General features: G+C 39.1%; 1 protein-coding gene across 8 annotated transcripts in view; it reads right to left on the reverse strand.

Moving 5' to 3' along the window:
- Nucleotides 1-1,532: 1,532 nt before the first annotated feature.
- PPP1R12A (protein phosphatase 1 regulatory subunit 12A) overlaps nt 1,533-27,472 on the reverse strand; it is a 100,794-nt gene continuing 74,854 nt past the window's right edge. For 6 of the 8 annotated variants that reach the window (XM_088677015.1, XM_088677016.1, XM_060279679.2 and 3 more), the window contains 11 exons: nt 23,627-23,717; nt 22,474-22,671; nt 21,751-21,901; nt 20,579-20,697; nt 19,545-19,610; nt 18,206-18,222; nt 15,805-15,931; nt 14,677-14,781; nt 11,603-11,650; nt 10,372-10,422; nt 1,533-3,681 (listed from right to left, as the gene is read on the reverse strand). In XM_088677015.1, coding sequence (XP_088533141.1) covers nt 3,595-3,681; nt 10,372-10,422; nt 11,603-11,650; nt 14,677-14,781; nt 15,805-15,931; nt 18,206-18,222; nt 19,545-19,610; nt 20,579-20,697; nt 21,751-21,901; nt 22,474-22,671; nt 23,627-23,717 — 1,060 coding nt within the window. In that variant the 3' untranslated portion in view covers nt 1,533-3,594. Of the gene's footprint in view, nt 3,682-10,371; nt 10,423-11,084; nt 11,116-11,602; nt 11,651-14,676; nt 14,782-15,804; nt 15,932-18,205; nt 18,223-19,544; nt 19,611-20,578; nt 20,698-21,750; nt 21,902-22,473; nt 22,672-23,626; nt 23,718-27,472 lie in introns of all 8 variants that reach the window. The other 2 variants (XM_088677014.1, XM_035128544.3) reach the window with 2 other exon arrangements.

A 27,472-nucleotide genomic window follows, 5' to 3' on the forward strand; every position in this document is an offset into this window, starting at 1 on the left:
AACTCCCAATAGTGGGAAGTCTACTCAGAAGTAGAAGTAGCCTGGCGTGCTATGGTCCATGGGGTCACGAAGAGTCGGACACGACTAAACGACTAAACAACAACTCAGAAGTAACCCCTGCTGAATTTGATGTACACCAAGGGTTGTACCCTGCAAGGCCCACTTGAGAGGGCTTTAGGCAGGATTTGCTTAAAGGGGTTTTCCATTCCAAACTCCAAATGCCTCTCAAAGTATTTTTACCCATCTCCTGAAATTTCTTCTTCCATTCTCCTTTCACATTCAACTTGTACCTTCCCTGCTCTGACTCCCAGCAAAAGTACCTTACCAGCTTTTTTCCATCCCTCTTTACTGGTCCTTTTACATTCACTTATTCCGATGACTGCTTTCCTCGCTTACCTTTCTCTTTTTCTCTGTTTATTGATAACAACAAACAATATTAGTCTTATCTTATTTCTTTCAACTCTTCCTGGTCCTTTCCCCTCAGAGAAAGGAGACCTGCCTATCTATCTTCTGTCCTTTTTGCTTTTCCATGTCCTTTGTGACTTGCGCGTGCACACACACACAGCAGAAACCCACAAGGGTGGGGTGGGGCTGTGAAGAGGGGCTTCTTTTCTCCAGGTTGTACAAGCAGGAATTTTTAAAACCCAATAAAATATTCAGTTATTCTAAAACTATATAGGAAAACTAACATTTAAAAGCCAAGAAAAATAAGGAGGAAACAAACAGGAAGAAAGGAAGCTTATATGGTATTGACATTATCTCAGGAAGTGTTGCTGGTGCATAAAACAAGGACATGGGCAACATTCAGTTTCTAGGTTCCCCATAGGCAAAGACAGATTATGAAACACAATTCTTCCTTCAACCCATTTTGCCTCAAATCCTGTTTAGATCTTGCCATTATTTTGATGTGCAGCCAAATCCATGTAGTTAACATCTCAGCTATGTTCATTACTGCTTGAACTCCATAACAGTAAATGCACTCCATCGTGGGATAAACTGACTGCATGTTCTGCAATTAGCTTCCTCAAACAAACAAGTGACATTTCTCTGATGATTTAGCACTTCTTTCATAGTCCAGTATCCAAACATCACAAGCTTATTTCCAGCAGGAAACTAAATAAAAATCTGAACTTAACATTAAAATGTGCTGGGATGGAGGAGCAGTTGCTAGTGTAGCTAAAGGAATTTGTATCAAGCCTCTGGTATGTTCAGCTACAAAATATTCTAGTGAGTTAAGCAACATTCTAAGATCATACATTCTTACCATGGCACAACACATAAAAAACTGGTTTCCATGTAGTTTCTCCATGCAGACAGGTTTATGTAAAATATATAAACATTTTTCAATTTTGTTACAGATTGCATAAATATGGCATTTTTACTTTTGCATTTACAGCTGTGCAAACACAATTTGATTACAATCTCTGAAAAGTATTTTGCATCCCAGTGAAGCAATAAAAAATGCCCACAAAGAATTTAAATACCAAATTCACGTTTAAAATGTTTTCTCAGTAAAATCCACACATTTAAAATAGTTTTATTCATTTTATTTGTATATGTCAAAATACATTTTTTTTTGCAAAATAGTGGGTTTTGCAAGTAGTTTCATGCAGATGCAAGGTCTGCTCAATACTACCAATAAAATCAACGTAACACAGTAGCCATTCAGTTTGTAAATAATAAATAACCTATATATAAAACACTAAAATATTAGATACACATTTAATCATTCACAGGCATCCAGAACTTGACCAAATATAATCCACAGTATGCCTAACAATTCAACAACACTATGCAGCGTGTTGCAGCCATTCAGATGGATATTTTCTCTGCTTGCTTTGTATTAGCTTAAGACCATGAAATATGTCCACCTTCAAACTTATGACTCATACAGACCTACTGTAACAAGATATCCCAGAACTATCCTTGTACCTTTAAAATCAAGAATCCTGAGCTTGGTAGTAAGAGCAAAACCTTACATCTTCAAAAAACCTCCCTCCCCCCCCTCCCCAAATCACCCAACCCTATGAAGGGGACTCATGTCCTCCTTGCCCCAAACAGTTGTTCTCTTTTGACCACCCCAAAATGAAGTGAGTCCCATCCCCAAGAAGTAGGAAGTAGAACACAATGACCTTTTAAAATGAAGGGGTACAAATTCACATTTAATATAGTATACAATATAATCAATAATACAATAGCTACTACAAGCTTTACAATATACAATTTATTTTAATGGCTGAGCTGTTCAGTGGTTTTTAGGCAATAGTCTGTAGGCCAGAAGATGGTTATATTTAGTAGGTTTTAGTGAAAATATAAAAGCTGTTTGTTTTCTAACAAAAGCTATCTTCACTGGAGTACGTTTTAAAAGGCCACTGAAATGTATAAAATGGTCTGAACGTGGTGGTATCAACTTAGATGCCTCTTCAGATGGCATTAGCAGTGCACGTAAATGAATAGGTTAGGGCTTTCAAATGACTTAAATATTACTTTGGCTAGCACAACAGTTTCAGACAGCACTCAAACACAGATATGTGAAATGTAGTGAAGAAGTTATACTTAAGTTTTATTATGGGTGATCACTCAAATAAAAAATGGAAGGGGATAAAATATTGTTTTTAGTTTCAATTTTTTGTAAAGACTGACTCCATACAAAGTAGAATTTCTAAATTTAAACCAAATGGACTTTGTTAAACACTACTGTGGAGCAGCCTATTTTGTTTTAACACACAATTGCAATAGGGAAATATATTCAAGCATGTCAAGTGGTGGTCTGAAAACTCCAAACAATATACATTAATATATACAGCATCACTTAGTACCTGCTAAAATGAATGTGATGGTTACAGGATCTAACAACTTGCACTACAAACCTTTTTCTTTTCTTTTAAAAAGTGACCAATAAAGGCAGAAGACAGGAGTTTTAAAATAACCAATCTACTTGCAACTGACTTTTAAAGCATCTTTTATAGGAAATAATGCATATTGCACAACAGTGAAAGCAAAGGTTCCACAAAACCTCTCTGTTTTGGGGTGGCTGGCTGGACAATACAGGCTTAGTTAGCTACATGTTGCATTTTTAAAGGGGTGTGTAAATGTAAAGCTGTGAAAATACTGTACAACAAAAAAAAATCTGGTATATGAATAATTAGAAGGAAACACACACAAATCCAAACTTAAGATGTAAGAGAGAAAAACTGCAGGATAGAAAACAACAACAACCAGGAACCGTGACACAACAAAATAAAAGTAACTGTCTGTGGTAGCAGAAAGCTTTTTTGATGCATGTGTTTATGTACAACTAAGGCTTACTGGTTAAATATCTGAGGCTTATCTGGCCTTGAACACTTTCCTTATATGCAGTAGCTGTAAACAAGATTTCTCAGTCATTATGTCTTCTCAGCAGCTGCTTTAACACATGAAACAATGATCTTGGTTTAAAAAACACACACACCCAGGTAAGAGGGCATTTGGCAGAATATCTGAAAATGACAGTCTCCAAGAAATCTTCTCAGACTTCCAGTGACTTCCATGCTATGGTCCACTGGAGATACTAATTATGTGCAATCCCATGATTTGCAGCTGGAGTAAACAATTTTATTTGGAAAGCTTGCTGATAACTCTGATCAAGGCCCCATTTTCATCTTTTAGCCTCTGGTTATCGGCCTTCAGGTCTGGTAGCATCTATCAGAGAAAAACAGAGGGTAAAGTGTGCAACGCATGACAAATAACAATATACTAAATACAAAGTCTCTTCAAAGACAAATAGTCCTCCTTTCCTGCAAATGCCAAATGGTTTGTTTATTTAATACCATTTATAAACCAATTGATATTAAAATATTGCTAAGCAGGCTGGTGACATGAATATGTAGCTAATGGTTTAGAACTCAAGGTCCATCCGCAGCAGCAACTTACTGTTTTATAATCACAGAGAAGTGAAATATAAAACAAACCATTTGTGCGTTTGTTTTTGTTTTTTTAAAGAAGATAAGGCAAGTAAGATAAGGCAAGTTATAAGATATGCCTATATGTGGCATTTGTGCAAACCAGGCAATGTTACTGAAATAAATAGGTATCAAATGCTCACTTAACTGACAATCTGCTGAGCCTCAACATGCCTTTTATTTCTATTCCCATTATATACTTACTGCTTTGTTCCAAGTGATATGATAATGCTCTTGCCACACTTGCTACAAGTTTATGAAGTTTCAATATGCATCTAGCCAGCAGATAAATTATCATCTAAGTTTTAAAAAAGTCATCCTTACAGAACATTTTACTGCTACTCCACTCAGGAGCTGAAAAACTTGTCTTCTAAATTTCCCCCTAGAAACCAGAAAAAATAGGTTCAACAACATCTTCCTGTGGAACCCACTATATTACTTTGAAAAATACTGGTATGCTGGATTTAAAATAGGGCAAGAGGCACTTGGAACAGCACAATACTATTTCTGCTCTTACTAAACTCTTGAAGGTAAGAGAAAGCTTCAATATCAAGTCCAATTCCTAATGAGGTAGGTACAATTGTAAGAGTGAAGAATAAAGAGAGTATGGAGAAAGAATACAAGAGCTTAAATACTATTTTCTTCTTTTTTGCACCATAGTTCCCCCAATATTTTTTTACAGAACTAGAAAGGGCACAAGGTGGGGAGCGGATGGATGAGAATGACTGGCACTGATGTGATGCCACAAGATTAACTGTTAAGTCCAGGGCACGAACAAGCACCTGACCAGAAAAAACACACACACCCAAAGATGGAAAATTGCCTTTGCTTAACCAAGCACTTTCGACATGTGCCCTCAGAAATTGGAAGCCTGACAACCAGATCCACCATCTCTAACAAGAGACACTGTGTGGCTAATGGTCAGGGATGATGGGGGCCAAAGGCAGGCAATACTGGCACTCAGGTTCACCAGCAGCATTGTTATCCTGAAGAAATCAAACATGGTCCAAGACATTGATGCCAATGGCTGCAATCCTAACCCTCACTTATCTGGGAGCAAACCCCACTGAATTAAATAGGACTTACATCCAGGTTGGTTTACTGTTATATACTTTATGTGGGGCTACCCTTGGAAACAGCCTTGAAGCTTCAATTGGCTAAGGATGCTGAGGGCAGACATTTGTTTGGGCCTGACAGGACAGACCACATCAGGTCAGTTTTCTCAATTTCATTGGCTTACAGGAAAAATTGACAGTGATCACTGTGACATTTAAAACCTGAATAGCCTAGCCTGGGCAATGCCAGCTCAGGAATTGTCTCCTCACATGAATTCTGCAGTCCTTATTGCATTTCTATTGGCAAATAAACAAGAAAGGGGGTGTTTTCAGCTGTGGTACCCTGACTATGGAACAATTTCCCAAAAGAAATTGAACTGGCTCCACCTTAACCTGCTATTAAATGGGTTCAATTTGGATGTTGAATGATTTTCAGGATGCTTTTTAAAGCTTATTATTATTCTTAGGGTGGTTCTGGATTTTGTTGTGCTTCATTTCTTATTTGTAAATGCCTTAAGTTTGAGATTTTTTTGTATTGAAAGGAGGATATAAATGGCAAAATAAATAAAGGGAAAAGAGTTTTTGCGAGTCGCTCAAATAAGCAAGGTTACGCCATGCATAATATCAAAATACTTTGTATTAAAATGCTTTGTATTATTTTTTTTGCAAAGCACCAAATGCCAAGAGTTAATAAACATATTCTTTGAGAAATCAAAACTGCATTTAAAATAAATTATTATACATGTGTGATCTCTTTGGATTGGGTCGTGATACGTATATGAACATATTCTAGAATGCATGAGGTATCTCTAATATGGTACATTCACTATAGTCATTTTGACACCTGCTTAAAGTATTGTTCTTTAGGCAAGCCTATTCAGACATATAGAAATTACATGTGTTTTATTTCTTTTTAGCTACTGTTGATTGCAAAGGTAAATTTTCAGTTTCACAGTAATGAGACTTAACTTTCAGCTATAAAAGCTCATGCCTCCTCTGTGGCATTGGCATGGCACATGTTAATCACTTAGGGGGAAATCTAGGCTCATATAAAAAAATTATTCTGCTGTATTTATGAGCTGCCTCAAACAGTTAATGCAAAATATTGCAACTGATCATTTCTTCTGTATTTTATTTTTTATTATTATTATTATTATTATTATTATTATTATTATTATTATTATTACAGTGGTACCTCTACTTACGAATAACTTTACTTACGAATGTTTCTACTTACGAATAGAGCTTCGTCCGCCATCTTGGATGCGGTTTAGATAGGATTTTTTCTACTTACGAATTTTTAGATAGGGTTGCTTCTACTTACGATTTTTTTCTCCCAATGCATTCCTATGGGATTCGACTTACAAATTTTTTCGACTTACAAATGTTCATTCGGAACGCATTAAATTCATAAGTAGAGGTACCACTATATTATTATTATTATTATTATTATTATTATTATTATTATATCATCTGACACATTGCTTTCCAACCACTCACTAGAATTTGGTACTGATGGTTTTATCCAATTAAGTTTTACTCAGAGCAAACCTATTAAAACTAATGGACCAAAATTAGTCATGCTCATCAACTTCAGTGGGTCTACTCTGATGGACCCCGAGTATACAACAATGTTAATATATATATAAAGTTTAATATGACAATTTGGAAAAGATCAACACAACCCTGTGACATTTTCCACTTTAAGTAGTATGCTGATACCAGAGATTTCCAATTGGCACAGAAGGGTCTTGTGCTTTTCAGTAAATTTATATTCAGGTGTAGTACTTAGCTTCCAGTGAAGTGTCAATTCAACTATTCAGATTAGGGTTTAGTTTTTCAGCTCCTCAATATTCTTATACATATCCAAGGAATGGAGCATCTCTGAACTGTGGTAGGTAGTGAGGCCCACAGATTAACATCAAAGTAATCTGCCAACACGAATGCATTCACCATATACATATGCCATGCTAAACCACAGCACAACGTGATAAATGAATGTATCACAATAAGCCTCAGGCTCAAGCACTCCATCCCTACCCTCTCCTCCTCCCGTGTGACTGGGAGGAAGTGTTTGGAAGCTTTTTTTTCCACTACAGTTTGCCATGCCATATGCCCTGATAAACTGTGGTTAATAGCAACTACAGCTAGTTTCAAACAAGCCAGCTTCAAACCATAGTTTCTAAAGCTGGTTTATCTAACACTCGCCATAGTTAGGATTGATCAGTTCTTGGTCCAGACAACATGGAAAGCTGTGGCTATTCAAAAGAAGAAGTAAAAGTTTCTGAACTCCTTTGCAACTAAACAACATCAACAGATCTGTTAGTAATAGGGTAAAATTGGAATACTGGAAACTGTGTATTTAAGCTGAACTTATAGTCAAGCAATAAGCCAGTCTTCAGACACACAAGCATTAATAGTGAGAGATGCAGGCCATAACACTCACTGAAAGTCAACACCTGCCCAGCTACAGAAAAAAGAAAAGGGGAAATTACAAGTCCACAGAATGTCGATGCCTGCAGGCACCTGACAGCTTGGTAACCACTCTGGTCAAGGCCCTATTCTCAGTCAGCAGTCGCTCATTTAAATGTCTCAAAGTCTGAACATGCTTTACTTGAAATGTATTCTGCAGGAATCAAAGAAACAGCAGCCAATGAGAGAAATGCAATTGTGGCATGTTGAAAAGGTATCACAGGTGAAGACAACTATAAGAAAAAAGAAAGAGATGTAAAGATAATCCTTTCTTTAGCAGCAGATTGTTCTGTGTGAAACTAAGAAACTAACTATATATAGGGAATCAGTGACTGTGGAAAGGCTGGTGCCAAATGTGTTGCTCTGCTTTCTTGTAGACCACATCAGTGGGCTAAGAGTGGGGGGTTGTCGTCTGGGAAGCCCAGGACCTCCATACACACTGCCCAGGCTTGTGCCTGGAGAAGTCACTTTGGTGCAGCAAAAATAACGCAGGAGGCGCTGTGATTTGACTTCACCCCTGGAGGTGCTGCTGGTAGCCTTTCAAGCGTTAAACAATCTGGGCCCAAATCCCTGTGTCCCTATATGACTACAGTGGAACCTCTGTCTCAAGCGCCTCAAAAGCCAAATGTTTCCATTTTCGATTGCCAAAAACCCGGAAGTAATTGCTTCCATTTTCAAACGGGCCTCGGAAGTCGAACGGCTTCCGTTGCGTGTTTTCCAATTTTCTCAATGGATTTTGCCGACTGCTCATTGCGCCTCAGTTTTCGAATATTTTGGAAGTCGAACGGTCTTCCGGAATGGATTATGTTCGAAAACCAAGATTCCACTGTATGAAGACTCTCAGACAACTGAGGATTTTTTTAAAAAAGGCAGGAAAGAAGAGACAGCTCACAGAATCCTTTTTGAAATTATACCTATATTGGTATCTGGACATCTATATGCTGAACCGTAGTTTTCGCTCCATAGGATGCACCTGACCATAGGACACACCTCATTTTTAGAGGCGGAAAACAAGAAAAAAAATATTTTTCTGGTTTTCCTCCTCTAAAAGGCTGGGAGGAGGGGTGGAAGGGGCTCCCGTCCATCCCTCCCAAGCAGACCTTGAGGACAGCCTCAAGAAGGGAGGGAGGAAGGGAGGGAGGGAAGGAAGGGGTGTGAGAGAGAGAAAGACAAGGAAGGAAGGGATGGAAGAGAGAGAGAAGGAAGGAAGGAAGGAAGGAAGGAAGGAAGGAAGGAAGGAAGGAAGGAAGGAAGGAAGGAAGGAAGGAAGGAAGGAAGGAAGGAAGGAAGGGGTGAGAGTGTGAAAGAAAGAGGGAGAAAGAAGGAAGGAAAGAAGGAAGGACAGATGGAAGGAGAGAGAGAGAGAGAGAGAGAGAGAGAGAGAGAGAGAGAGAGAGATGCTGTCCGCGGCATGGCAAAGGGTCTGCCCTTTCCTCCCTCCCCCCTGCGATCACGGAGGAGGAGGAGGTGAGCGGAATAGCCCGATTTGGGGTTATCCTGCTTCCCCCTCGCCCCTGCCGATCGCGGCAGAGGCGGGGGGAGGCGGAGGATATGCTGCTGGTTGCTCCCCACCAACCCCATTCGCGAAAGCAGGTTTGTTTTCGCAAATGGGGTTGGCGGGGAAGAACGAGCAGCATCCCTCTGCTGCCACCGGCTCTGGCAGGGGCAGGCTTGGTAGCCACGGGAAACCGGCTCTGGGGCCACCTCCTTGACATCGGGTGGGGCTCTCCTCCCCTCGCTGTCAAAGAGGCGGCCGGAGAGCCCATTTCCCGCTATGCGCGGCTCTCGCCGTCACTCCATAGGACGCACAGAGATTTTCCCTTTCGTTTTAGGAGGGAAAAAGTGCTTCCTGTGGAGCGAAAAATACGGTAATTGCTGATGGGTGCCATTTCAAGGCTGCTGAAACGACGCAGAAACTCACAACTATCTGTCTTCTCAGTCTGGTTCTTCCCTGTCCAGGAGTGAGGAGGGAAGGAGAGCCTATCTGCCTTGTTAAACTGAGGCTTTCTTTTTTATTAAGCCAATTAGCGTCTTTCCAATGGGGTGTAAGAAGAAAGCCATATTGTGCCTCAGGAATCAATCTTGCCCATCTCTAATTTGCATGTGTGTATGTGTGTGTGGGTGTGGGGTGTGTGGGTGTGTGAGAGAGAGAGAGACAGAGAGAGAGAGAGAGAGACAGGCAGACAGACACACACACACACACACACACACACACACACAGAGAGAGAGAGAGAGAGAGAGAGAGAGAGAGAGAGAGAGAGAGAGAGAGAGAGAGAGAGAGAGCGCTTATTTCTTCATTGGGTCCCTGTGAATTAAAGGTTGGATAAGAGAGAGAGAAAAATCAAGTGATAGGTTAAGAAATTTTTGTGACCTTAACTCCGACTGTAGCCTAAAGGAAATACTACCCTTGGTGTGAAGACTGCCTGATAGCAGAGGAACCTGTATTTTCATTTTCACAATTGAGTTAAATCAAAAGTACTTCATTATTGAATTATAAAAATGTTTCGCCTATACTTTAAACACACCACACACACACACACACACACACACACACACACTTGGGAAAAGTATAGCCATATTCAACTGATATAGGCTTTTGCTTTTTAATAGAACCATATGTCTCAATAGCACCTGGACCAACTCAGACAATCTCAGGTAAAAGTCCTCTGTTACTGTAAACAAAACTGTATGGCACAATATTCTATCCTTTACAAAAGCTGCATTCTATTAGACAGCTTTGGCACGAGCTGTGATTACATGGCTGACCATGTAGTAAAAAGGCATAGAAAATGTTATTCTGTAATTTGATGCACTCCTAATCAATACATAAAAATAAGAATGTGCACACTGTAGCCTATAAACAATGCTACTGCCCTAAATGAAAATAGTTGAAGAACACTTACTTTGAGTTCCTCTTCCATTTCAGATATCCGCCTTTCTAGAGCTCTTCTTTCCTACAGAAAACCATTTGCATTAATAACACAATTTGGATATATATTTTAAGCATCATCTCTGTAGAGCAATCTCAGATTTTCAAGATTAAACAACCATAAGCACAGTGAGGAGAAGAAACTTGCGAGGCCAGTGATGTGTAAAAAAAAAAACTTCGAATTTAAAATCAAGACAACAGAACTAATTTTGTCAAATTCTGCTAGTTAAATACATTCTTTATATAAAGCTGATCAGGCAATAGTTTTTGTAACATCAGTTGGGTATTACACCTTTAACTGTATTTTGTGGTAGTTTAGCATACAAGAAATGCAGAAAAGACACCAACTGCCTTAAGGAAAAGGAGGCACAAAGCATTACGTTCCATAGACAGGCAAATGTTAGTTTGCATTCTGTACTACACCCAAGTAATACTAATTGTGTGTGTGTCCTAGTGCATATTCTGTCATCATTCAATGGACAACAGGTCTTAAAGCTAAAGTATTGCTTTGTGTTAAGACAATGCAGTGAGTCTCATTAAAAAGCAGCTGCTGTACCCAGTATCTGACATTCAAATATTTTCAAAGTGTGAAAGACAAAAGCAAATTGCTACAAAGTATACATTCAACAGTGTTATGCAAAACAAGCAGCATCAGCTGAGGTGTGTAAAACTTTGGTTAGATCATACCGCTGCGAGGATACTGACTCTTGTCGGTCACCTTTCAGATACAAACCATTTGAATTTAGTTTAATCATAGTTAAGTGAGTTCCTAAACATATTTTACCCAGTTTTAGCAATTAATTTCAAGAGTTTAGTACAGTCATAATTCATTTTGGTCACTGTCGTTCATTTAACCCTCTGTGATAAGAACCAAGTTTCGTTTTTAAAAAACTTGTTTACTTGTAGCAGTGCTCAGTTAAGTAACAGTGAGTTAACAGATTTAAGCCATTTCCACCAATCGTATGTTTTTTAAAAGTTGCCAGACCAAATCTAGCGTGGAATTTTAAATTTAATTATTTGATTATTATTGCTCTTATATAAATACATAAAGTGCATCCCTTGTGTACACACAGTCTGTCCAGAAATCTAATTGCTTAACTAAATTGTTGCAGTTTGTTCTTTTTTGCATACTGCTTCCCAATTCAAATTGTTTTATAAGACTATTATATAAACCTAGAGGACCAAAAGCCCAGGAAAAAACTTACCCTTTTTTCCATTTCTAGCAGAGACCTATCAGCAAATCTTTCCTGCCTCTGAAATAGATAAGTGATCACATGCAATGTCACTCACAAGAAAAATAAAGGTGGTAAATGGACGTGGGAGAGAAGCAATTTAGAAAAGCATTGTTGCATTACCAGTGGTGGGTAGGATCCAGACTAAATTAGACAGTGAAAACAACAGAACCAACTCATTTCTAAGGGAATTAACGTCTGCTATGTCTGAATCCAAACCAATATTTATTCATTTTTTTCCTGTAACATGAACTACAAAGAGTGCCTGAAATTCATGGGCACTCTCAGATTCATAGGTTTGCTGAGTATAATCTCAACAGGAAACCATAAATACTTTTGGGGGAGAAATAGAAGATACAGAAAACAATGAGGTAGGCGCCAGAAACATAGTTAATGGTATTGAACATCACAAGCCATCCTTTAATAAATGGCTACTGATTATCTATAGATTTCTTGCAAGGGAGATCAATTAAGTACAGATACAAGGCCAGAGTTACATTTACTAATAATTTCAAAGAACACAATAACACAGCATGGGGCCCATCTAGCTAATCAGATCAGATCTCCAATGTGTCTGGAATGTCATAGTGAACATGAACGAATACACTAAAGAGTCTTTATAAGGATATGTGCACATTCAAGCCTACCTCTGCCTGTTTTAGTAGTCATTAATCAGGTGGCCACTTAACATTTCCCATCCTGCTTCTAAACTTCTTCTCAGGAAGTTTCTGCCATCATATATCAATTTCGAATAATAGAAGTTGCTGCTCAAGGACAAACACACTGCTCCTTTTGAAGGTATAAGCTTAAAATCAGTCTCTATCAGCAGCAACTTCCTTACACTCCATGAACTCACCACCTTACTTTTTACCCATATAAGTTAATGATTATTGTTCACTTCTATGGAGCAGTAATACTAGGGATAAAACTTGACACCTAACATTAGCTCTCCATTGAGAAGGGCCAGATGGCTTGCAGGGGGAAGACTTCCAACTCAACTCTACAATATTAAGAACACTGTCTTCCCATCATAATCACATAAATTTTGAAGTTGTTTATACAGCAATTAAAGCAGAAACGTTCAAGGGTTAAAGACTATGCCTTGTTTGGACATAATGATTAACTATGGTACAGTGCTGAATGAGCCTGCTATGCCTCCACCTCCAGTTTTCACTTCCGGTTTTCAGTAACCACAGTTTATCATCAAATCGAAACCTGGGCAAACAGCGGTTAGCATCAACCACAAGTCTATTGAAACAAGCCAACTTCAGACCGTGGCATAGCTGCCAAGTTTTCACTTTTCTCGCAAGGAAGCCTATTCAGCATAAGGGAAAATCCCTGTAAAAAAGGGATAACTTGGCAGCTATGGACCATGGTTATTAAGAAAATATCAAATTTCCCCAAACCATTCCTAACAGGTACCCGAGTGATCATTCTAAAAAGTAAAGTGACAGATTTCAGTGTCAAGACAGTGAATGAGTTAATTTTACTCCAGATATAATAGTCCTACATTGCCCCCTTTTCTTCACATGGTAACATGTACTACTTCCTACTCCACCAGCTCCACAGATAAATTTAAGTAACCAGATCCTATGCAAGTTCCATGAAGAAGCAAGTTCCACAGTGTTCAATAGAGCTTTATCCAAAGGGTGTGTTAAGAAAGTAAGAGACAGAGAGAAGGGAAGAAATTACGGTACTCTGGATCAGAGGTTGAATAATATGTTTTTTCAGGTCTTTCTTTCAGGTTCTCCCTGTTTTAAAGTAGGCCACATTTGCTGAAGAACAGCAGCCTCTCTTGTATCTATTTTGCCTTCATTATCTTTTGCTATCTACAAAAAGAGCTGAGAGCCATAGTGAGGCCCGTTTACTCTGCTGCCCAAAGCTGGGATCCCAACTTGGGATTCTCTTCAGCACTTTGAGAACCCATGGAATTGGGGTTGTAAAGAAGGATGAATTAATTACTCCCCAGCCCCTCTGTCTCACTCTCTTTACAATCCTAGGTCCTGCATTCACCAGAGGCAGAAGGACGTACAAATCAGTTTGGGCTCACTCACTACTAGTGTCATGCCATTAGTGGGCTCTTAGCAACCCAAAACCATGGAGAGAAAGGCAGCAGCAATGATGAAAGGGAAGGAGAAAGTCAGGGCTGGCCTGCCTAGGCTTCAGGTGGCAGGCTGGGGACAGGTGGGAGGAGCAGCAGATTCACACTCCAAGGAGTGTGCCGCTCACCTCCTCCTCCATCAATATAAAGTACGGTAATTTACAACTTTGCCCTATGTAAGTTGTGTATGAAATACCATTCTGGACACTTAACTTTTAAAATGTATAAAAATACTGCACTTCACATTTCATTTTTCTAGTTTGCCACCTCACTGCAAGTTATTTCCTGAACTCCACCTAAGAGACTCAGATTCCATACACTTCCAAGAGCGCTGATGAAGCCCAATAGAAACCTTCTAATATGTGAAATGTTCATTATTGATTTATATTTCTAATAGAACTTTTATGCCAGGTTTATAGCAAACAGAATTAAAGCATGACGTTTAAAAGGAACTATTAAAAAAGTGTGTTTCCATATCTTTGGGAAATGCAAAGGTGATCCTTAGTGAGACACATTTTACTGAACCTACCCATGATTTTTCTGTGGTGGCGCCTCATTTATGGAATTCCCTCCCTAGACATTGGACTATTGGCCAGCCTTCAAAATGGCTTTGGAGACCCATCTGTTCTGTTTGGCTTTTAACAATGATGGTTTTATTACGGTTGCTGCTAGATTTCAGAGTATAGAGTTAAGACTGCTTGTTACTAGATTTCCTGATAAAATAATTTTCAGGCCAGCAAAAATTTGAAGGGTTCTCTAATTTGTACTTACTGCTCTGCCTGTTATTTTGGCATTTTATTGTTTGTAATCTGTTTTAAACTGTATCAGAGAAATTTGTTATTTTATTTGTTATATGTTTGTAAGCTGCCTAGAGAGGATATCATATAAGGCAGCCTGAAGATCCTTTGAAGAAATAAAATTAAATCGAGAGTTTAGAAATACAAACCTGAGTTGCCTTTTCCAACTGTAGTTTGAGATCCGTCAGTTCCATGTTGGTATCATGCAACTGTGCTTTCAATTTTTCATTTTCAGCTACAATCTGTTCATAAAGCTAAAAAATATGCAATACTTTTATAAATCATGCACTCCTTCAAACTTCTATCATAACTGCATTTATAAAGTGATAACTGTAGAGACATAAAATTTAACTCCTAGGATTAGAAGGGCAGTAGGCAAGGAGCCACTGTTTAGATTTCTGGATTCTGTGTATGGCTGGGCAATATAGGTTTTCAACATTGTGATATATCACCAGCTAAACACTGAGATATTCCAATATATCATGTCTGAAATAAAGATTTAGCCTAACTTCCATCCTCTATGCTCTGGTAACCTCTAGGTTCAATTACTGCAATGTTTTATACACAATGCTGCCTCTGAAGATAGTTCAAGAACTTCAGCTGGTGCAGAATTCAGCGGCCAGGTTGCTCACTAGCGCAAGACGGCTTGAGCATATTACACTGATCCTGCACTGATTGCCAATCAGTTTTCAGGCCCAATTCAAAGTGCTGGTTTTGACTTATAAAGCCTTAAGCGGTTCAGGACCACAATATCTCAAAGACAGCCTCTTCCCATAGGCACCAAGCTGGACCCTGCAATGACCAACTTTCTCCATACACCACAGTCACCTCTCTTCATTCAGGCAAGGAAGAGACATTATACTGGTTCAAGGACACATTCCAGTTAGGCAAAAGCACTAGAGGAGGGCGAAGGGCTGGTGAGGGGAGCATCCTAGGGAAGGGGTGTAGCCTGGGGAGAGTCCAATGGGTGACGAAGGGAGGCCTTGTGGCTCACATTCAGCCCTGGCCCTGAGGTTCCCCATCCCTGTTCTAAATGAGAAAGCAGGTGGGGTAAAGTGGCCATGCATTTGAAGTAGCTTTACAAATAGCACCTTAACAATGGCATCAATCAAAATTTACCTCAAAACCAATACCGTAGAGCTTGAAATTGCACCTTATAGTCCCCAGAGTGTATGTATGCATATGATGTCAAACAGAATTAAGAGAACCATACAGAATGACTTCACAAACTTGTAATGAAGTCATCTTGTTAACACATAAGTCAGGGGGTCAGATACCTTTTTAAAATCTGTTGTATCTTCTTTTTCTAGCTTGCTGGAATATGATTTCCGATCTTCCAAGTAACTGTATCCAGTCCGTCCTAGTACTGAATCGTAACGATCTCCTGATGATCCTGTGTCATATCTTCCAAAAAAGAATAAAAGTTCAATCTCTCACAGCTCAGTTCAGAATTTCAACAAACTATGGTCTGAGCTAGCTCTAATTTAGAAACTAAGTCACAGTGGCTTCATTTGCACATCAGAACTGTCTGTAGTTAATTGTTTAGCATGATCGTGCAGGTGGCTCCTCCCCTAGCGCGAGAGACAAATCACAATCCCTGGTGTATTGTAATGTCTGAGCTTGGGATCATGATTTGTTTTACTCCAAACAAATCACAATGTGAAGCCAATGTTTCTTCTTAGCTTACCAAGGTGGGGATTGGGGCAACGAAACAAGCCTGATCCCTCGTTCAGATATAATGCTACATCAGAGATCATGGTTTGCTGTTCCTGCTGGCACTATGAAAGGAGTAAAGCCGCAGTGATTTCCATGTTCATGGGAAACTATTAATGATGGTTTACTGTGACATGCAAAACTGGGCCCTACATGAAAACACAATTTATACAATTTTTCCTTAGTTGTCTCCTCCAAGGGTTCCAAGATGCAATTACAAACCACTTCAACTTGTTGTACTTCTGGCAACACAACCACAGATATACTGCCTTGTTGCCATTAGTCAGTAATGCTAAAAAGGGCAGCACAACTGAGAACATTCTTCTTTTTATTTGCTCTCAGTTGTGCAGCACAATGCTTTCTCAGCCAGCTTTCTGCCAAGGAGCATTCCCCTCTTCCTGATGTCTTTCACCTCTCTGTAATTAAGAAGTGTTTTTTTTTCAGGTGCAGGGGACACTCCAAGCTGAGCAAAGAACTAGGGGGTGGGACGTTTTTCTTCCTGGCTTTGTCCACTCAAAACCACTGCCCACACTCCAAAGCAACGTTCCCACCAATGTTGCAGGTTCCATATCCCTTGGAATGAAATAGTATTTTGGGAGGGAGAATGAATGTTGACTAGATAAATGTCCAAAAAGAAAGAAGTCCCTCTAAGGCAGTGGTGGCCAAACTTGGGCCTCCAACTGTTTTTGGACTACAACTCCCATTATTCCTAGCTAACAGGACCAGTGGCCAGGGATAATGGGAATTGTAGTCCCAAAACAGCTGGAGGGCCAAGTTTGGCCACCACTGCTCTAAGGGCACCCATAGCTACTCTCCATGAAAAAAGGGAAAGCATCATTTCATTATTGGTAGTGCTCCCCCATCCCTGGCACCACTTTCCATTTTACCACATCTCCTGGCTGCTATTTTCATGACCTACATTACAACTTCCCTCAATTTCAGCCACTAGTGATAACTGCTACCTTTGCTTTTCATAACTCTTTGCTTTTCATAAGTTTTAAAACACCAGTCTTTGGGGAGAAATGGGAGACCATAGGTTTAGGCTAAAAGCCTAAAAGTTATTCATTTGATTCAGTTTCTTTTATAGAAGTTGTTCGATAAATAAAAATCATGTAATCCAAGTGCCTGCCTTTATTTTGAATGGGAACTGGTTTAACACCTAGGGGCAGAAAGATCAATAGAGAAATAATGGCTTTCGGGTAGACATCAGCAAGACTTAAGACAAGAGAGTTGGTGCTCTATTTTTGTCTTTCTCATATTCTTAATTTCTGTTTTGTGGCATGATGCCCTCAGAGGGTGGAACACCAACAATTGACCTTGTCAATTGGGAAATTTATTAACCTCATGGTTTCAACATTCTCAAACTATGATTTGTCAAATTTGAACATTGTGACGAACGATAGTTGAGCTCTGAAAATGATGGTATGACATGACATCTGAATTAAGTCACTGACATATTAATATTATAACTCAACTAAAGATACAGTGTGAATTCAAATAATGTGTATGCCACCTTCCACTTCTCTCCATTTTGTACAAATGCAAATGTGAACTAGGGTATATTATCAGGGAACACTTTCCACTTGGGGACTTCCCAAAAGCTGAATCTTACAGATAAATCGTTAAAATCCCCTCAATTTAGGTGTGGCAAAGCATACAACCTTAATCATGTTTGGCTCTACTGGAACATTTTATACTCCTCAAGGTGTCATGGTGCTGCCATGCTGACGGTCAACATGCCAGCATAATAGCAACTCTGTGGGCATGTTGAAACTGGATGTAATCTTCTACAGTTTTTGTATTTATGGAGAACTGAGCTGTGGGCAACTTCTTGCATCACATCATTTGCAAAGTGCCTTTTTCCATAAAAGCATGCTTAATCTCTCATTTCATTAGCAACATTAAACAATTAAGAATGTTATACCTCACATCATAAGGAGAGCTAAATGTGAAGAGTACACATACCTTGAAATGCTTTCACCCTGAAGGAGAAAGAGGGGAAAATATTTTAAAAGACTGTTTAACAAGCAAATTATTCACAGCTTACTAGACAATTAATGAGCATTTAAGTAAGCTCAGCAACTAAAATAAAATGGACCATAAAATATACTGTATGGAACCACCAGCTTACAGGTCCACTCAGGTCAGCTAGGGGTTCTAAGTTGCCCTGGGAGGCCATTTCCCCCAAACCACAGCTGCCCCATCCCTGATGCCATATGTGACATCAGGTATATGGCAGGTAAAGGCGTGTCTGCTATGACTTTGAAGTCCATTTCCAAGCCGTGTGTATTGAAACTTATCTGCAAAACAGTCTTCAAAGGAAAGTTCTTTTCAAGTTGTCACCCAATGTCATAACAACATCAGGTGATTGACAGGTGGGCAGTCCCACCCACGTGTTAGATTGAGGGGAAGGAAGGATCTGGCCCCCTTGTGCTATGCAGTTATCTATCCCTGCTGTATGGAATCATAGGTGAGAATCCAAATAGCTAACTTAAATACACCAAGGGATTGGGCATGCCCAAAGGCATTTTGGACTTCTTTCTTTGAAGAACAGACCTTCCAAGCCGAAGAGCATTTCAAAGACTTCTATGATTTCAAAAGTAATTCTTAGGGAACTGCTGTTTGAGTGATACAAGCCCAAAGTCTCCATAGCCACATGAAAGTAACTGCATGTTTGGATCCTAGCAACAATTTGCAGAATCTTCACAAGATCACTAATATTAGAAATATACACCCCATGTTATGACTAAGTTCTAAAGAGTTAATGATTCTGCCTCCCTGTTCTTTCAGTATCCTATGTATTCCAACTGCTCTCTCATTTTATGTGGACAAGTTACTGTGGTAATTTTGAGTCAACTTTACACCATTCTTTTGTTTGAATGTATTTTGTAGGGCCCACTTAGAGCTCATTCAAGTGACATGTTCACATGAAACAGATAATGTTGGCATTATCACAGCAAAATGTATGCAACCTCAGTTAATGCACTATTACTGAATTTAAACAATACAGGATGCAATACCTGTAGGAGTGTAGCTTTTGTAAAATATGGCACTCAAATGAGAATCAGAATAAAAGAGAACAGGGGAAAAGATACATGGAACAGCGCTGCACTATGAAAACAACTTTGTGCACTATGAAAGATAATCAACAGGTTACGCTTCTAAGAAGGCCAAATAAAATTATCACAATCTCTGAACTTAATGTTTTAACCCCAGAAGACACAATTTTTGTCACAGAACCTTGAATAAAACCATAGCATGAGATTATGTCTTTTATGCAAGGAAAACAAAACAGAACAATTACCTGTGTTTCTTTTTTATTTGTTCCCTCTTCTGAATCAGATGGGTGTTCTTGTTCATTTTCATCACTCTGAGGGAGGAAACCCATTTAAAATTAGCATATATTTACATTCTGCATCTGGACAGAACAACTTAGAAGGATGGCTTCCTGCAAACAACATTTTCAGCTTTCAAACAGCTTCAAACAAGCAGATAGTTTGCCAATAAACTTCTATCCTAGTTGCTCACCACCACTTACACATTTATACTGGAATATAATCTATGTTTGCACTCTTCTAAAACAAAATTTCAACTATTTTTGTCCAATTCTTCAATTATGGGAGAACCTACTGTAATCATAATGAACTTAATTTTTTTTAGTAAAACAATAGACACTCTTTCCCTATAAACAGCGGATAAACAGAATCTGTATTTTCAGATTGTATTGGGGCTATTGGGTTGTTTTTATTTTTATTAGGTATTTTGTGGTTCTATATCTTGATTTTATTTTGTGAACCACACTGAGACCCCCGGGCATAGGCAGTATATAAATTCTAATAATGATAATAATAATGATGATGATGATGATGATATACAAACAGCAATTTATAGGTGGCAAGTCCATATTAATGTTTAAGCAGTTAACTTACATACAAGAACTTTTACTTAACTACTTTACAGCATCTCATTGAAGCATCTCATTGTTTCTGATTTATAGTCACACACATCATCATCAAAGCCGTAATTAGCTAAAATGCATGCTTATCCAATGTATTATGAATTATGTATGTGTTACAGTTAATGTCACACATTTTCCATATTACAGGGGGGTATATCAATGTTTGCATTGAGTAGACCCACAGAAATTAATGGCCATGACTAACTTGGGTCCATTATTTTCGAGTAGAACTTAGTTGGATACTGATTTTACTTTAAGGCAATGACTAGTAACTGAATTCATTAATTGTCCAAAAAAGCTGTGATAACAGTGATAAAGAAGTTTGTTGTCTCACTAATAAAATAATTCATGTATATGTAATTTTATAGGTTTTTACTTACATCCTGAGTCCAAAAAGAAACTCCTGTAGATCTTCGTTTTTCTCTTGGCCGTCGCCTTTCCCTTATTGATTTTGTCTGTGATTTATCTTCTTCTTTTTCTTCTTCTTTCTTCCCTGTTTCTATTTAAATAGCAATGCATTGAGGTTGTAATGAAGTCCAGTAAATATACTAATTTGCAACACATTACATTTCTGTTGTCATTCCTGAAGCAAAACATTCAGGATCCAAGTTTATGAAAATCCTAAAATGCTTTTGAGAATATGGTAAATGTTGTTCACTTTTAATGTGCCATTATTCTCTTTATACATTGTTCCATCAGTTCTAACTATAAAATTTCAATGTAGTATTATATGGACTTTAACCTTAAGAATCAAAGCCTAACACATATGTATATATTATGACATCTACAAACACATATTCATCAAAGCAACCAGAGCACACTTATTCAGGTAAGTATTTGTTTAGCCAGAAGCATCAAGAATTCAGCGTGCAACAGACTCTTTCAGAGAGAGATTTGCGTTCAAATTAGCTAGATTTGCTTTTCTTTGTATGGTAATGCATTTAATGAAATCCAGCAATTTTCAGACCATGGTAAGGTGCCACTTCTATAAACTAATATTTAAAGTAACGTGTCAGAAAGATCAAAGTTTAACCTTTCAAACTGATTGTTCAACTCCAAAATGCTTTTATTAACTTATACAAGAATTATTAAGCAGGGCTGCACAAGCATATAACATTCCTTTGCTATCATGCACTTTATCCAAGTGTTTACCCTTGAATTAACATAAGAAATCACAAACATCCAGGTACTTGTTTATTTCACTGCTCCAGTCTTCAGGGCTGAAAAATGAATCTATATTAAGGTAACACAATACTCAGCCTCACTCTAAACTTTTTCTTTTATATAAAAAAGTTGTTCCTATAACAACTCAACATTAAAATTTAGAGCCCATGGAATTATGGGAACTGATGAGTAAGTTTAAATTTGCTCTACAGAAAGCAATTTAAAAGTATAATTACTGAGGAATTGCTGAAATACTGATTTCAGGTGGTGATTCTGCAGGAGGATTCCCAATTGCTCATCTAAGGTATACCAAACTTTCTTGAAGGGGGCAGTGGTTTATTTGATAACACCAACACACACAAAACGAAAAAAATAAGAGAAGCCTTACCTCTCTCATTTTCCTTTGCTCCACTTCTGGAGTAAGCAGAAGTTATACCTATAAGGCTGTTTGGTCTGTTTAGTTGGCTTGAAGAACTAGATGTGGCAACTGAAGAAGTTGATGAAGTAGTTGTAGATGTAGTTCTATAGCGATGATATGGCTAGTCAACAGGGAGAAGTCCATATCAGTTTTGAAATATTAGGAAGCATAGAAATGCAGATTAAATCATTTTAATCAAGTAAGCTGCCTCCTACAATTTCAGAATGGCCGCCTACCCTGCTCCGCGTGAGTGGCAGTTGCGACCCCTTTCAAGCTGCCCTTCATTCCCAGGGATGTTGGGAGTCACATCCCCAACAGCCAGCCATTGTAAATTCCCTGACCAGCTGCATTGCAGGGTACGATAGCCCACCAAGTCTAAAGTTTAAATCAGGCTTCCTCAAACTTGGCCCTCCAGATGTTTTTGGCCAACAACTCCCATGATCACTAGTTAGCAGGACCAGTGGTCAGGGGTGATGGGAATTGTGGTCTTAAAACATCTGGAGGGCAGAGTTTGAGGAAGCCTGGTTTAAATTGCCCAATCATGGGGAGCCCACGGGGCAGAGCCTGGTTGGTGGAGCTGAGTGCAGAAGTTCCCACTCTAATCCATTAACTGGGGATAAAAGCCAACTGTGCCTAGTGTTCGAAGCACAGTTGGCCGATTCACGCCTGTACAACAACAGAAACATGAAATACCTCCTCTAGGGTCCGTGTGTATCTTTGTCTATAATCATCATCTTTCGATTCAGATTCTTTCTTTTCTTCCTGTTTTTCTTTGTCCTGTTTTTCTTTTTCCTCCTTTTCTTTTTCTTCGTTTTCTTGCTCTCTGGTTCGTGTACCACGACTTCTGCCAATAGTTTTTTCGGCTTCTTGAAGATCAGTCAGCGTTACCCCCTTTAGAAGAATTGCGCCCCCCAAAAAGGATAACATGTCAAATCTCCAGTATCTAATTTGACATGTAGACATTCAAACAATAACTTATTAAAGGTAAATGGTATTTTGTGAAACAACAACAACACACACACACACAAAAACCCTGAGGTTACACCCCATTTCCTAATCTCATAGTTCATTCTTTCTTGTTTGTTTCGTCCTCATTTTTCATAGCATCTACATCAGGCATCCCCAAACTTCAGCCCTCCAGATGTTTTGGACTACAATTCCCATCTTCTGGTCCTGTTAGCTAGGGATCATGGGAGTTGTAGGCCAAAACATCTGGAGGGCCGCAGTTTGGGGGTGCCTGATCTAAAAGCTCTTCCCTTGTATTTTTAATGTTGTTTCAAAACAGCTGGGAGGGACAGTATTTTATGGGATAAAAATAAATAGATGCTTAAAAAAACTTTTCCCCTGATGGCATGCTTTGGGGAAAATATATTTTCCTAGCCCAGAACGAATTGGTAGGCTACTGCCATGTGATGTGTGCATGTGGATATGTAGCTTGAAGTCAGAATGCAAATATTTAACTTGCTTTTCTGAAGAGGAGCTGTATTTCTCTGTTGCACTAAAAAATAAATAAATGATAATACTTGCCTCTGGGAAAGTTGTGTGAGGGTCCTGGAAAACACCTAGAGCCCAGTGAGGCAGAGGGAAAGGCCTGCTCCAGACAGGAAGGCATGCAGGGGCGGGGAGTTCTGGGGGTTTCTAGCTTCACATGATTTTGGGTTTACACGTGAAACCCTGGAATCAAACCCTCACATAAGCTGCAAGTTGCCTGTATATTATTACATACTTCCATTTTCACATTTTCATTCACTCTCTCTTCCTCTATGAACAGAAACCAATTCATAGGTATTGTACCGTCAGTGTATTGGACTAACACATATCCCCTAAACATATAAGATTCCTGTACCTGAGTGGATCTTCTGGACTGCCTTGCTTGCCTTGATCTAGCTTTTCTTTGGGATTCAGATTCTTCATCCCGAACTGGAGTGAGGTATGACCTGGAGTTAAAATATTTGCTAGCTAGTAATCATTGTAAAAAGTAATTGCATTTTTTGACAATAATTTGATAGAAAAAGGAGCAAACGAAGCCTCTCAGCTAAGTCACAAATAAATTAGGAAACTGAAGGTTTCAAACAATAACATGGTTCTTTTGTGGCAACAAGATCACTGCTTGCGTTTTGGTGTAATTCTGCACTGAGCAGATACAAAATTCATATTCTGTTAATACAATTACATTAGAACAGGGGTCCCCAATCTAAGGCCCGGGGGCCGGAGGCGGCCCAATCGCCTTCTAAATCCAACCCGCAGACAGTCTGGGAATCAGCATGTTTTTACATGAGTAGAATGTGTCCTTTTATTGAAAATGCATCTCTGGGTTATTTGTGGGGCATAGGAATTGCTTCAAGTTTTTCCCAAAATATAGTCCGGCCCCCCACAAGGTCTGAGAGACAGTGGACCGGCCCCCTGCTGAAAAAGTTTGCTGACCCCTGCATTAGAATATCAAAACAAAAAATAAAAAATTCCTTCCAGTAGCACCTTAGAGACCAACTAAGTTTGTCATAGGTATGAGCTTTCGTGTGCATGCACACTTCTTCAGATACACTGAAACAGAAGTCACCAGACCCTTATGTATAGTCAGAAGGTGGGGAGGGGTATTACTCAGAAGGGTGGTGGGAATGAGTGATTGGCTGATAGGAGTGGTAAACCTGTTGACGACTTCAGTGTATCTGAAGAAGTGTGCATGCACAGGAAAGCTCATACCTATGACAAACTTAGTTGGTCTCTAAGGTGCTACTGGAAGGATTTTTTTTGTTTGTTTCGACTATGTCAGGCCAACACGGCTACCTATCTGTAATTAGAATATCAAGTTAGCACTTTAACCTAAGGATCAGCAACAGAAATAACCAGGATCAAACTGAGCCTTCTGAGAGGTATTACCTGCCACTTTCCTAATACATATGCAACAGTGTTTTTAATGAGTTCATGGCAAATGGCTATGAGATGTAGGTGTGGGAGGGCAAAAGCCCTGACTGGGAATCTTTATTATTCCCTCCAAATGGTACTCCAAGTAAACTAGTTGCTGATGAACTATACTAGCAAATGTTTTTATTTACAACCAACTTGAAGTGTTGCTGCTTTGCAAAACTGGTTTTAAAAACATCATTTCATACTATTAGATCTCTCAACACTCAATCACGCAAGGATTCTATGGCAATGGCCTAGTTTAGATGCAATGGGATACCATGATTCCCAATTACAAAAATGTGTTGCAACAAACTTGCTCCTCATCTCTCCTTTAACCAAAAGAAACAACTGGACACTTCCTTCGGGTTTTTGAATAAACCATAGCTATGTTCAAACTCAGGAGACTGGTTCATTCTACATGTACTTACTTAACAAACCAGAACCCAATTGTGATTATAGGTCAGGACTTGTTGAATCCAACCTGCTGGAACAGACTACCCTTTCTTGAGTTTAAATTTAATGGGGGGGGGGAACCTGTCAGGTCACTAAGCTAAATAGTAAAAAGAGACCTCATTATTTATAAAAGTAAACATTTCTCGAATTACCCCAAATACCACCTTCAAATTAATTTCTAGCATAAGGAGAACACATCTTGATAGACATTAACAAAGTATTCAGCTCATCCAGAAAGTTTGTGGTATGTACATTTCTGAACATTTTGCTGTGCCACTTCCTTTCATTTATTTTCTGCCCTGCTTCAGATGAGATATCTTAAAGATACCAGAAACCCAAGTGTCATAAGTGTTAAGCATACTGCACTAACATACATTAAAAATGCATTAAGCCTTACAGTTAGCTATTATGTTTATGCCTCATAACCTATGCCTCAGCTAAGACGGTTTAAAGTATGACCATTTAAAGAAAGTGGGGGAAATATGAACAGCAAACAAACACTCCACAACATATTCTTAGTAGTAGGCAATTCGGTCATCCTAGGTTATTCTAAGCAGCCAACAAACTCACATAACCAAACACTGAACTCTCCATGAATAAATTGCAACTACCTTGGGGCCATGTAATAACTACCAAGATGTACAGTCATGGGGAAAAGAAAGTGCACCCTCCTTGAATTCTGTGGTTTTACATATTGGGACGTAATAGCAATCATTTGTTCCTTACCAGGTCTTAAAATTAGGTAAATACAACCTCAGGTGAACAAAAATTCACGACATAAGATGGAGAAATCATGTGTAGAAAAACTAAGTACACCCTTACTGCTGCCATAGCAATTAAGAGGCTAAGTAGCAGATGGGCTGCTAATCAAACACCCTTGCTTATTTGATCATCAGCAAGTGTGCCCACCTCTATAAAAGCTGGGGTTTGGGCAGTTTGCTGGTCTGGAGCATTCAGGTGTATTTTAACACAATGCCAAGGAGGAAAGATGACACCATGCTCTTAGAGAAGCAAGCGCTGCTGCCCATGAAACTGTGAAGGGTTCTAAGGCCATCTCCAACCAATGTTAAGTCCATCATTCTACAGTGAAAAAGGTTTTCAAAAGTGGAAAACATTCAATAGAGTTTCCAAACATCTCAGGAGTGGACGTCCCAGCAAATTCACCCAAAGGTCAGACAGTGCAATGCTCAGAGAAATTGCAAAACCCCCAAGAGTTACATCTCAGGCTCTACAGGCCTCAGTTTGCATGTTAAATGTTAAAAGTTCATGACAATACAATTAGAAAACGACTGAACAAGCATGGTTTGTTTGGAATGGTTTCCAGGAGAAAGCCTCGTCTCTCTAAAAAGAACATGAAAGCATGGCCTTGGTTTGCAAAGTTGCACCTGAACAAACCACTAGACTTCTGGAACAATGTCTTTTGGACAGATGAGACCAAAGTGGAGATGTTTGGCCCTAATGCACAGTGCCACGTTTAGCAAAAACCAAACACAGCATATCAGCACAAGCAACTCATACCGTCAAGCATGATGGGTGATGATTTGGGCCACAGGACCTGGGAACCTTGCAGTCATTGAATCAACCATGAACTCCTCTGTATACCAAAGTATTCTACAGTCAAATGTGTGGCCATCTGCCCAATAGCTGAAGCTTGGCTGAAATTGGGTCATGGAACAGGACAAGGATCCCAAGCACACTAGCAAATCTACAACAGAATGCCTGAAAAAGAACAGGACCAAGGTGTTGCAATGACCCAGTGACAATCCAGACCTCAGCCTAATTGAAATTCTGTGTAGGACCTTAAGAGAGCTGTGCATAAACAAATGCCATCAAACCTCAATGAACTAAAGCAAAGTTGTAAAGAAGAATGGGCCAAAAATCCGCCACAACAATTTGACAGACAGATAAAGTCCTACAGAAAACAACACATGATATATTGCACTGTGTCATGATTTATTTAACAGAAATGAAGCCGAAATGGAAAAGCCATGTGGGGAAAACTAAGTACACCTTACAATTCAATAGCTTGTAGAACCACCGTGGTTAGGAGCAATATCATGTGTTGTTGTTCATCTGAGGTTGTATTTACCTAATTTCAAGACCTGCTAAGGAACAGATGATTGTTATTACATCTTCATATGTAAAACCACAGAATTCAAAAAGGAGGTAGGCACCTTCTGGACAACACAATTTAAAAATCAAGGTAATTTAGACCATCAATAGAAATCTAAATGTGTTATTTCATCCTGTGCAACACACATGCAAAACCTTGACACACTGGTGAGAGTGAAGAAACAAACTGAATGCCTGAATTTTGAACTTCCTTGCTTTTTCA

Source organism: Zootoca vivipara, chromosome 9 (genome assembly GCF_965207765.1).
Source record: "Zootoca vivipara chromosome 9, rZooViv2.hap1.1, whole genome shotgun sequence".
In the NCBI taxonomy this organism is placed as follows: domain Eukaryota; kingdom Metazoa; phylum Chordata; class Lepidosauria; order Squamata; family Lacertidae; genus Zootoca; species Zootoca vivipara.